The sequence below is a fragment of the Rutilus rutilus genome (assembly GCF_951802725.1).
Source record: "Rutilus rutilus genome assembly, chromosome: 6".
NCBI classification, from domain to species: domain Eukaryota; kingdom Metazoa; phylum Chordata; class Actinopteri; order Cypriniformes; family Leuciscidae; genus Rutilus; species Rutilus rutilus.
This window is the reverse complement of record NC_140214.1, coordinates 12260750-12273168: the sequence shown is the minus strand read 5'-3', so window position 1 is coordinate 12273168 and position 12419 is coordinate 12260750. Positions and strand designations below refer to the sequence as shown.

Here is a 12419-nt window from a genome sequence, read left to right as displayed (position 1 = left end):
TAAGTTGAGAAACTGACCTGGCTGTGAAGTAAAACAATAGATAAAATCAGATATGAATATATAGAATGATAAAGAGTGACCAATTGTGTCATGGTCAAGCAGTCAGCAGTTTAAAAAGATATATCAAATAAAAATATATACATATATATAAATACTAGAGAGTAAAACACAAAGATGTTAATGTGAACAACAGCAGAGGACTTAAGGCCAGTATCATCTTTACACATGTAAGCTAACGATCATAAAGTACACAAAGAGAGAGGAAGCTTCTCCGGGTAAGCACTTTGTTTGCTAGAACTCAGCGTCCTTGGCTAATTTAGCATGCTGATCCTAAAACACCGTCAGCCCGTCACGACCTTCCCTTGAACTGCCCTAGATCAGTTCACAGAACTTCACACACACTTATAATCTCTGTTAGCACTTTGTCTTCACACAGTTGAGATGTCAGATGACAAAAAAAAAAAAACACTCTCTCTGAAATGTGAGTGATAGCACCTCTTAGCGCAAGACGTTCATTGAAAAAGGAAGAAAAAAACAGCTTATCTAACAGAAACACTATTGAACGCTGTCGAGCAATTACCAAACCTCCACAGACAACAAGCAGAAATGGGCCGAGATAATCAGCAAAGAACGAGGTAAACAAGAAGCTTTTCAGTATCAGAGCCAGTGATATGAAAACTGGCTTTCATCATATAATAAAAATGAAGTGAAAAGGTATTTTGGGCTAGGATGCCCTTACAAGGGATGTGCAAAGCTACATGTATTCAGTCAGTAGGCTGACTGGCTGACTAGTCAAATAATTGATCTTATGGAATCCCAGTATAATTAGGCTGGATTCAAGTGCAAATGCAACTTGGACATGTTTCTTAGTGGCCATTTACACGAGTTGTGCAAAATGGCTAGACAAAGCAAAGCAACGCAAAGGCATAGCAACTTTGCTAAGCATCTAGTCAGTAGTCGGATGATTAGTGTCCCATCCTTAGACCTAGAGTATCTAATTGCGAATACAAGTTTAAAGATTAATTATATCACAATTTGAAGTGAAAATTCAGATAGGAGGCAAACATAGAAATCAAATGTTCTTAGAGCAGTTCGTCCGAAAGCATGGGGTGATTTCGCGGTGGGTGGGCACAGATTCCACATTACCACATAACGGGCTTTGAGCAGCCTGTATTTAATCCACACTGATCTGATGGGATTAACACATCGAGGTCAGGCTACTGCTATCAGGCCTGGCTCCAAGCTCTTTTTCTTACCGGCCCAGGATAAACTGGCCCGTCAGAACCTCTGCTTTCTGCTCCAAGCAGATCTGGAGACCGCCAAGCCATCTGGCTCACGCTCCCAGAGCCAGAATCCGGGTTCACGCGGAGAGCTAGAGGATTTTATAAGCTCCGAGCTACTGACCTCCAAACCACAAAAATCACACAATTGCTAACCACATCAGACAATAATTTGTGGAGCGGCAAACCTACACCAACATGCACACACTCTTAAGCAAAGCACCAAACCTATAAGAGTCACAGTGTGGCTCTTTATTCCTCACGGCCAAATGTGGAGGACACAATCTTCAATAACTGACTGTAGTAAAGAACATCATCAAATATCAAGCACTATACTTGCTACTGATAATTTCTTTACGCCAATGGTGCTTTGGGCTTCACACATTTGTTTCACTCGATCATCTACTGTGCCAAAGTAACCATCTTCCAAACTCTACCTTGAGGAAATATGGAGCCGACTAAACTTCACAAGGTATGTTTACACGCACTCATTTTTGTCATTAGGAATGAATCCAATCCGTTCTGTTCATATGAACCCTAAATGTTGCAATCAGATTAACATATTCCAAAGAAAACTTCAACGCATACATACAGTAGTGCCAGTTGCCACATTCAGAACCAGAGAATGCCACCAACGAGTATAATTGGTGTTTTTCCCTTGATAGCCTAACTAAAAAGAAAGCTGACATTTATCTCAGAAGAGATTTAAGCAAATAATTAGTATATATTTAGTCTCATCCACTGACCAGTCTGTAAGACATGAGACGAAAATAAACTTCTGCATGTTCGTATGGCATAAAACGTATCTACATTACGGCACAGCACGTGTGTGAAAGGTATTTTTGAATCCAATTAAGAAAATAGATTGCATGGTCATTTTTTTCCTATTGATCAGATTATTTCAGGTCTACACCAACCATTTCAATTGAATCTGAATTTAATTCAGATCAAGCTCAGTCAGATCAACTGAGATGTTTACATGAAGACTTTTCAATCAGACTGGGCCATCAATCCAATTATAGACAGATTTTAAATACATTTTAACATAGCAACACATGTTCTTCGCCTATAGCATTATTACCTGTATATGTACACAGACAGTGAGTGTGATGATGTCCCGCCCACATATAGTGACATCATGCGCTATAATCTACAGCGAGCAGGTCTGAAGGCTTGAGGTTTAAAAATATATTGATATATTAAATTAACTATTGTTATTCATAATACAGAAGGCAGTCCATTAGAGGTGCCTGCCATTTTATAAATTACAGCAAATCTTCCATTAAAAGACATTCTCTCTAATGTTCTAGTCACGCTTGGGGTAAACTGTGCGGCCCATATCCATAAAGCCACAGTGTGGAAAATTATCTTGCCAGTTTGATTAGACACTGACATCGCTGAAGGAGCAGGAAGAGATATGGAGAACGAGAGAGAGAGAGAGAGAGAGAGCTGAAGAAATGAGTGTGTGTATATATATATATATATATATACACACACGAAATTAAAAGAAAAGACTGACAGCAGTACCGCATGATTTTTATGTGCAAATTTATTGGACTCAAAATCTGCTGCAATATCTTTAAATAGACAGGACATGGGGGAAAAAAGTGACAGTAGGCGCACACGTCCATAATAATCCTCTCTTATCACTTATACACATGCACACAAACACACATGAGCCAAGGAGAATACCTAGGAGAATACATATTTAGAGATACTCAGAACAGGGTCCATAAGTCTAAGATTACTAATGCTTAAATATAAAAAAATTATAATAATCAATACATTTGTTACATTACTGTCATCATGACAAATTAAATGAAAAGCTGAACTGAAAAATTCGGAAAAGTTCAAATGTATATATGTATATAAAAACAAGTAAATAAATGAGTAAATTATGACTTAATTTTCCTATTTGAGTAATTTCCAATTAATTTAATGCCATAGCTTTTACATTTTTCCAAATCCTAAAATTTTATTTAAAAAAAAAAAAATGTTCTACTAAAATGTGGTCTCAAACATCTGGACTCCAAGTCATTTTGGTTTACTTTCAGATTAATTTGTTTCTTTCTATGTTGTCTGTTTTAGTAATTACAGAGGATACCAATCTTTCTCTCTCCATGATCTTGAAGGCAAGCTCATATAGGCCTAATATGATAATTTTCAAATTACTCTTTGCAGCTCACAACTGCATGCCAATAAAACATGCAATTTCATTTTTCCCCAAAATAATCACAATTAATGTCTAGTATAAGGAACGTGACAATGTGGTCTGGTACCCCATCGGCACCTTGTCATTTCAAGTTAATTGTGTCTGCTTGATCACTGCGCCAGATATCCTAACCAGGCTGCCCCCCAACTGGGACTCTATCTTCATCTATGAGGGCCAGAAATGGGAAATCACAGCAAATAGATTACGTAAAGAGACAATTCACCCATAAATGAGAATTCTGTTATGAACAGCTACATCTCAGTCAGTTTCTCACAGCTATTGTATGGCTAATATAAAAGCAGCAAAAGAGTCACATTTTTGGAGCCTGACAGCCAGTGGTCACCATCCACTTTTTGCTATACGGAAAAGAGCAACCTGGATGTTTTGCTAAAAAATAAGAATGCACTATATATTGGCCAATTTATTGGTACTTATTTTAAATCATTTTAATTCAAGTAATGATGCCTAAATTAACTTGTAACATTTCTGTCAGGACCACTACCATCAAATACGATTGACAATTAGCATACAGTTTGGATTGGCGGTATGGCTCCGTTCAGGGCGAGAACTCCCTCGAAGAGCAGGGAGAGCAGCAATAACCCCCCTTGGGGTAAACAGAACAGAACCAACATGAATGTTTGCAAATATATTTAATTTAAGATTTTAAAGTACAACATAATTGGAGAATTTATTCTGATTCAAGGGGAATCAGAATGCCAAATCCTGACTGGGCGAGAGGAGGAGCTGGGGATGGAGGAGGCGGGTAATTAGCTCCTGAGAAACACGATAGCTGTTGATAATACTGAAGGAGCTTATATATGTATACGGTGATAGGCGTCTTATTCCTATAGGTAGATGTGGATCAGCTGAGAGTCATCTGATGCGAGCTTGACTAACGTGACCTGCCAGAACTAACGCTACGCTTGATTTTTAACTGATTGTGATTGTGTGATTGTGTCTGAGTGTTTTATTTTTTATTCCTTTAGACAAAATATTACAGAATTTTTAAATCAATGATCAGCCATGACATAAATATCAGCTTATCATTATCTGCCAGAATTAGTTGAGCAACATGAGGGGAAGTAGATGATGACAGATATTCTTTTTTGAGGTGAACTGTTAAACGTACTAAGGGGCGTCTGTCAGACAGCGGCCCCCTTTCTACTGTTCTTGCCTATTGGTCAAAGAGCAGACGCAGACCCTTCATTAAACAGATTACATACTGTCTAGAGCAGCAGGGGCAATGCCTGGTAGTCCACCGAGGAGGAAAAAAACACCACCGCTGGTGGCTGATTGCATACGCCTATCGCTGTGGGAAACATTCTCACACGAGAAGCCACTCTCCTCTGGTCTCCGTTCACTGGTCAGTCTGAAACCCCTTTGCTTCATGCCTGAGAGCAACACACGCCACTCGGCAGATGGCTTCCCAACTGCAACCGGTGCTTCAATGAGAATGTGGTGATACACATCTCATTAAGCAATTAAAATGCCCCCATCGCTCTCATGTCCGCCAGGTCCCCCGGGTAGCAGCACGACGTGAATGCGATTTGGAAAATGTGACTGGAAATACCAACAATCCGAATAAGACCTACGTGTAATTAAAAGCTCATCCTTCGCTATGTTAATGGTCACGAAGAGGAGAGCGAGCGACGCTCCCAAAGTCTCAGGAGCCGAGAGAGATTTAAATGTAAACAAGCCCGTTAAACTTGTCTAACAAGCATGCAGATTGGCACAGCTGTCAGATGGCTTCCAGCCTGTTGGTGGGAATGGCGCTGGCTTCCGTGAACTGTAACTCACTGGACTGACAACAGGTGTTTAACCCTGTGCTGTGGCTCCTAATCTCAACAATAAGCAGTTAAGACTGAAGAGCGTAAGGGTGAAGTACACATCTCAGAATATTTTTGAATAAAAAGGATTTCACAAATGTGACAAATAAACTTTAAATGTCAACATCATGACGACATCTATATTTAGGGAGCCAGGCTGCAATTAAAAGGATAGCAAATGCAACCAATCAACAAAGTGTGATTCACAAACAAATGACTTATGAACCTTTCTTTATTAACGAATCAGTCATATAAAAATGACAGATTTCTGAAAATAATCAGAAATATTAAAAATGTAAAATAAGAATTATAAAACGGATAGTTCCAGTCCTTGATTCTGATTGGTTGAGCCACGTTCGAAGCCGTTGTAAATTTCTCAACAAACATACACCTATGACCGCACTACATTATAGTCCAGGCGTTTTAGGAAAAAAGGGTGAACAAATTGCAACAGAATCAAACTCAACTGATTTTGTATCCTCAACATGTCCTGAGTAAGGAAAAAAAAGCCCCGAAGAATCCCATTAGGGGAAAGTTCCGAAAAAGACCCAAATATATCCTATTCATACGCCTATTCATTATTTTTCTCACATGAATAGGGTAAAAAATTAACCTTTAGATATCACCATGAAAATTACTGAGTTGATTACTTATATCAAGACAAACAAAAAATGTATTACAAGTTTTTAAAAATTGTTTGTTAACATGAACAAACGGTGCATAATCTAATTACAGATGTGCTAATTTGCATAAATACCACAACAGGTCTAAACATTGGGTATAGCCAGGTGAAAATGTCTTGTTGAATCTTGTTGACAAATAACAGTAAAATACTTTATGTTAAGGTCTGAATGGAACCCATTTAGACTACCCATGAGCATTAATACATAGAGGCAAGAAGTACTTTAAACCAGCCTTTATTAATTTTTAAGAGATTGGGTTTGGGGATGGGTCTGTGGGACTGTTTCTGGGGGACGAATCTGAGGCAAGAACAGGAGACAATGGTAAGGAGAATGCAGAAGACAAAAGGTAAGTGAAATAAAAAGTAAATCCCAGAAACAGTCCCACAGACCCAGCCCCAAACCCAATCTCTGCAATAATAATTAATAAAGGCTGGTTTCTAAAGTACTTCTTCCTGCCTCTATGTATTAATGCTCATGGGTAGTCTAAATGGGTTCCATTCAGACCTTAACATAAAGTATTTTACTGTTATTTGTCAACAAGATTCAACAAGACATTTTCACCTGGCTATACCCAATGTTTAGATCTGTTGTGGTATTTATGCAAATTAGCACATCTGTAATTAGATTATGCACCGTTTGTCCATGTTAACAAACAATTTAAAAAAAACTTGTAATACATTTTTTGTTTGTCTTGATATAAGTAATCAACTCAGTAATTTTCATGGTGATATCTAAAGGTTAAAAAATTTACCCTATTCATTTGAGAAAAATAATGAATAGGCGTATGAATAGGATATATTTGGGTCTTTTTCGGAACTTTCCCCTAATGGGATTCTTCGGGGCTTTTTTTTCCTTACTCAGGACATATTGAGGATACAAAATCAGTTGAGTTTGATTCTGTTGCAATTTGTTCACGGTTGACCTCCATTTTGGCTTAAAACGCCTGGACTATTAGTATTACTGCGCAACTGCCGTTTGTGATTCTTTGTTGCTGCATGTGTTTCTTAGCAACCTCTTTGGAACTACATTGCATGGCGGAGGAATAAATGTGTTATAACCATAGACTGTAAAAAAAATATGGACGTAGTGTCTGTGACGTCACCCGTAGGTTTCTGAAGACCGTTTTTGAAGCCTAAAGTGGGCGTGGCCGACCGTCGCCATCTTGGTAGCGCGTCACTCCCGAATTTATTTATTTTGACAGTCAGACAATTAGCTGAGGTAATGTGACGGCTAACAAACAGCAGACAAACGGCTAATGATGACTAATGACCACTGCAGCGGGAATCCACCTGTCACTCAAAAGTGGACACCCTTAATTATGCAGAACTTTAAGGCTTAATATAATGTAAACGGATGAGTTATAATCCTCACAGTTGTCATGAAGCCACTTTTTGCACCAGGCTGTAAACGTGTTTTTTTCTGCTGTAAAGTTGGGTATTTTAACATGGGGGAGATACAGATTTGACTCACTTCTGCATCCAGTCTCAAGCGGCCAGTCGATGAATTGCCGTTGAATTCACTTCCGTGTTGGTTTCTTTCAAGAGAGAGACAGGGAGGTTGCCGCTTGGTTATAACGTTATATTTTTTGTTGCTGGTGATTATTTTATGAATAAAATAAATATTAAAATGAATATTTTTATGGAGTAACCGTTTTATAAAAGCAATAAGCCCCTTGAAGCCGTGTTTTACAGTGGATTTAGAACAGCTAAAGGGGTTTTAGGCACCCCGCTCTGCATCGTGCCTAACATTCACAACGCCCCTTAGCTGTTCTAAATCCACAGTAAAACACGGCTTCGCGGGGATTATTGCTTAAGTTCCACATACTTGCTGATCTTTTAACTATAACAACCGACAAAGCATAAAATTACTTTAAAGGTGTAGTAAGCGATTTCAGAGAAACACTGTAAATATTTGAAATCAATCCAAACAAACACACCCCCTCCTTTCATTGCTCCACACCCAAAATGCACGAGGGGATGTTTCGCCAGCACCATAGCAGCTCCAGACAAACAATGACACTCAAAAATATCCTGTTACTATAGCTAACTTTACAACAACAGCATATCTTGGTTCAGTGAAACAAAACCAATGTTACTTATGTATGCCTGATCATAACCCTTCATTTTTCCTTTGATATTCTCTTTTGTAATGTCGCTCAGCTATCTCTCTTTCTATACAGTCTTTCTTCAAATCTCGCTCTTGCTAACTCTCTCTCCTCCCCTTCATGAGTATATGCGCCCCCGAACTGCTGATTGGCTACAAGCGTGTTGTTGTGCTTAGCCCAATCCACTTTCAACAGCGTTTCTCAGAAATTGCTTACTGCACCTTTAATGTAGCCTGGAAATCCAGACCTAAATCTAAAAGATTAATGGTCTGGCGTCGACTAATGAAAATCGGCCAGCTCGAGGGGCGGCACCAAGCATGCATTTGAAAATCTCACTGCACGCAATTGGATAACACTACGACCAATCACAACAAGCCCCATACGCTTAGCTACCAGCGGAGATAACTGGTAGATTAGGCTCTTACCGTATATCCGGTCGGCAAAAACGTCCTTCTTGCAAAGGAACGATTCGAGCGCCGTCTTCTGTTCCTCTTTTAGAGAAAAAGCCAAGTCTAACTCGATTATTGTAGCGGCCAAAGCTGTTTCAAACAACTGGTATTCATCCATAACCATCTTGCAATGTTTACTAATGACTTCGACGTCACAGCGCTGTCGTCATCTGTTTAGCTCGCCTCTGGCCCGCCTATATCAGATAACCCGATGTGATTGGTGCAGCTCAGATCGAGGGGCATATTTAATGTGCATCATTATTCGACACCAGAGTAACTCGCTGAGCAAATTCAGCTTGTGCTCTCGCGAGAACTCTGGATTACCAGGGTACCTTTAATGCACATCCCTGTGAAATGTTCAACCACTGCAACAGGTTGAATTGACAACTGTGATTATTACAACCATCTGCATCGAGCAATCTCCACTGCATCTGGTAACTAAAAAAAAAAACTTTTAAAGGTTTGTTTGTTTTTACTTGTATGTGAGCATACATTATGATAGTTGTCATTTGCTTTTTGAAAAACAAGTCTAAAAACACATCATGAAGCCCTATAGAAAGACAAACAGCCCAGCAAACCTCAGCCATTCAAAATCTCCAAAGAGATTTCATGGGTCATAAACAGCCCCCCTTTTCTCAGCCTTCAATGTGACCCCCATGTCTTATTTTAGTATTACTTTTAATTTTTCTTAAGCAGCCAAAATCTAATTCCGAGCATTTTTACCAATAATAAAAAAAATAAAAATAATAATGTAGCTAGTTTCACAGCTTCGAGAAAAAGTAATGTGTGCAGTTTCAATCCATCAATGCACCCTGCATTGGTCCTTTGAAATCACTGTAACTAATGTAAAAAAGAGTGCTTAGATCTGTGCAACAAAGCAGCATATCAAATCCGAATTATCTACACACAGTATTTCTCATCTAATTATCAGAATAATGCAGATATTAAAAATGAGAAATTACAAAACTTCTCACCTCTTTTACCACTGACCCTGTGCTAATTTCACAGACAGAACGAACATGTACACATGCGTGATAAATTAGAGAAGAACAGCACTGGTGTGGTCTGTCTGCCTTTATCACAGAAGAGATTAATCAAGGAGAGGAATGTGCATCCATATCAGTGCTGCATACCTAAGGTCGCCAAAAGCAACAAGAGTAATGGCATCGCTGTGATACGAGGGATGTTTTACACTCGAGGGTATGTTGGATCTAGACTGTGTTCTTTTAGGTAGAGGAGTCGGGCTGGTGATTACTTGCTAAATCTGATCTGATGTATTTGACTTTGCAGGGCTTAGATAATTTAATCCACAAAAATCCTATTAAAAACTAAAACAGTCTACGTGCATGGCTCTGAGATGGATTTCACATCGTTGCAAAAGTCAACATAATACACTCCACAAACAGTAACTAACTCCTTTTAAACAGACTGAAACGGAATCTAAATGGTTTTGTGTCACCATCATATAAGTGGAGAAAGTCAAATTGACATTTCTTATCCAGAATACAACAAGCTGACACTGACTACCAATGGCCAGTTATTCCTGACATGACTGCTATGGAGTGTCCTGATGTGGGGAGTTCTGTAACCACTATCCTGGCAGCCAGTACACACAGTGTTTACAAGGGGCTGTTTTACAACAAAGTAATTTTCCACCTCCATCATTGGAGAAAACACAAACATGCAGAAATTGAAACTGGCACAAACATTTGACACAGCAAGTCCTGTCTTCCACCTGAAATAATAGGATAGGACCCATGTTCACTTCACAAAACTTTAACATGGTAAACATTTTGACAAAATGTTATAATTACTAAAATTCCTGTAACTATACAATAAAGCTGTGGTATAACCAAGTAAAAGCCAAGACAGAACTAAAAATGAAGTTCTAAAGTGTTTCATCATTTTCAGTATGTTACTCGACAGTAACTCAGAACTAAAATACTATGGTTACCATCAAGGTTGTCATCCAGTTTCATAAAACAACAGAAATTGCAACTAAACTCATAACATTGTGGGCTTTGCACACTTGAAACCGTTAACCCTGGTCATTGTTAACCCCAGGTAAACTTAATCCTAGGTTATCTTGTTTCATGCTGTTCATGCTTTACCCTGAGTAGTCAGATTTCCAATATCTTACTGTACAGTTCTTATTCGGTTATGATGTCAACAACACTGGTTTGATGGGGTGGAAACAGCACGCGACCTGTTTTAAAAACCACTTGCCCGTCCGTGGAAATGTCACCTAGACCCCACTGTGCTTGTCGTCTTCTGTGATACTTTCTGCGGTATTTTAACCGTTTCACTTAAACTTTGAAAGTATAAAGTGAAACTTTAGGCTGACGTACGTCAGTTCGTGAATATTTGGTTGTCTGTTGCCAAACAACTGTTTAAGTTCTAGCATCGCAAGTAGTGCAGGGTTTAACAACTCAATGCAGTGCTAACCCTCTTTACAAATATGAAACGTTTCTTTACCCAGGCTTAAAACTGGCCTCACCGTTTCGACCAAAGTTCAGTATGAAAAGCCCATATAAAAAGTGAAATATGGGTATACCCATTTGTGGATATTATACTGTTGTTTAGTTATGTATTGCGCATTGGCATATTGCAGATAAGGACAAGTGTTCTTGACTCACTAAAGTTTTCTCTACACGCTGTGCCTCAAACCCCATTGAGACAGTGTTTTGTGACTGCAGCCGCCCCAAAAATATCGGTATACTGCTCACTGGGTTGAGACACAGACAATATTTCCCCCCCAAAAAAACAATTCTACACGCATCACCTTTGGTTTTTCATCCGGCTCTCCTTTTTGTTCAAAACCCCCGGAACGCAGTTGGTCAGTTCGGTCCAGTCCGCATGTAAGCCACAACTCCAACCGGTAGAGAACCGAGAGAAGAGCCAGGTCTCTTTCCTGTTGGGTCGGTAACAGGTACACTTCTTCTGTCCCGGTCTACAGTCGCACGGAACCTCCAGCCTGACATTCTGCACCAGGTGTCTCCCGAACGTGGTGCCGCCGGTCTTCTGGATGTGGAGGAACACGATCACATCATCCCCTTTGATTTCAAAATCCAAGCTCCGCTCCAGATCCCTGATGGGGAAATAGTATTTCTTCACGTAATGTGGATCAGGAGTCGGGAAGAGATCCGCATCGTCTTCCAGCATGTACCCGTGCGGAGAGCCGAAGTTCATCATCCCCGGAGCCACGTACTGATACAAAATCAGCATGAACAGAACCGAGCCGACAACGATGAACAGAAATTTACTGCTCCTCTCAACCATGTTCCTTCCAGTGAGGAGGTTCATGTGTTACCATTTCACGGTTGCCTGTTATTTAGGGTGTCTCCATATAAACACACGGCAGTCAGAGCATCGCGCGCGGAAAGTGAATTGTCAGACACATTGGATCAGAATGGGAACGGTCGGACTCATTGCATCAGAAGTGTTGCAGTATACGATCCAGTACGGCGCGATCTCCCTCCTTCCACCACTGTATGACACAGTGTGTTTAAAGTCCTCGACACATCGCTGTGAAGCTCCTCCAGCAGCGTGCACAGCGACACCCACTTTCCCAACACACGCGCGCGCGCCACACTCTCTCAAACACAAATGGCCACAATATTTAGTTTCTAGCGAACGCCCGCTATTCTTATTGCATTTTGATATTTCTGTAAAGACAGCGGCGTTTCCTCACAAGAAGCCAAGCAGGAAGTGAAAATAATAATAACATTAACCGGGGAAAATAATCGACACTAGAAAAAAATAAGATAAAATAAAATATGATGTTCCTAACAGAAGCATGAATCTGCCTCAAACTGACTACAAACAACATCCCCCTTACGAATTTAGAAACTATTTGAATCAAAAA

General features: G+C 39.7%; 1 protein-coding gene across 1 annotated transcript in view; it reads right to left on the bottom strand.

Moving 5' to 3' along the window:
* The window catches only part of hs6st1a (heparan sulfate 6-O-sulfotransferase 1a), a 129375-nt gene extending 117239 nt beyond the window's left edge, over positions 1-12136 (bottom strand). The window contains exon 1 of the mRNA XM_084411299.1: positions 11337-12136. Coding sequence (XP_084267425.1) covers positions 11337-11857 — 521 coding nt within the window. The 5' untranslated portion in view covers positions 11858-12136. The remainder of the gene's footprint in view (positions 1-11336) is intronic.
* Positions 12137-12419: the final 283 nt, after the last annotated feature.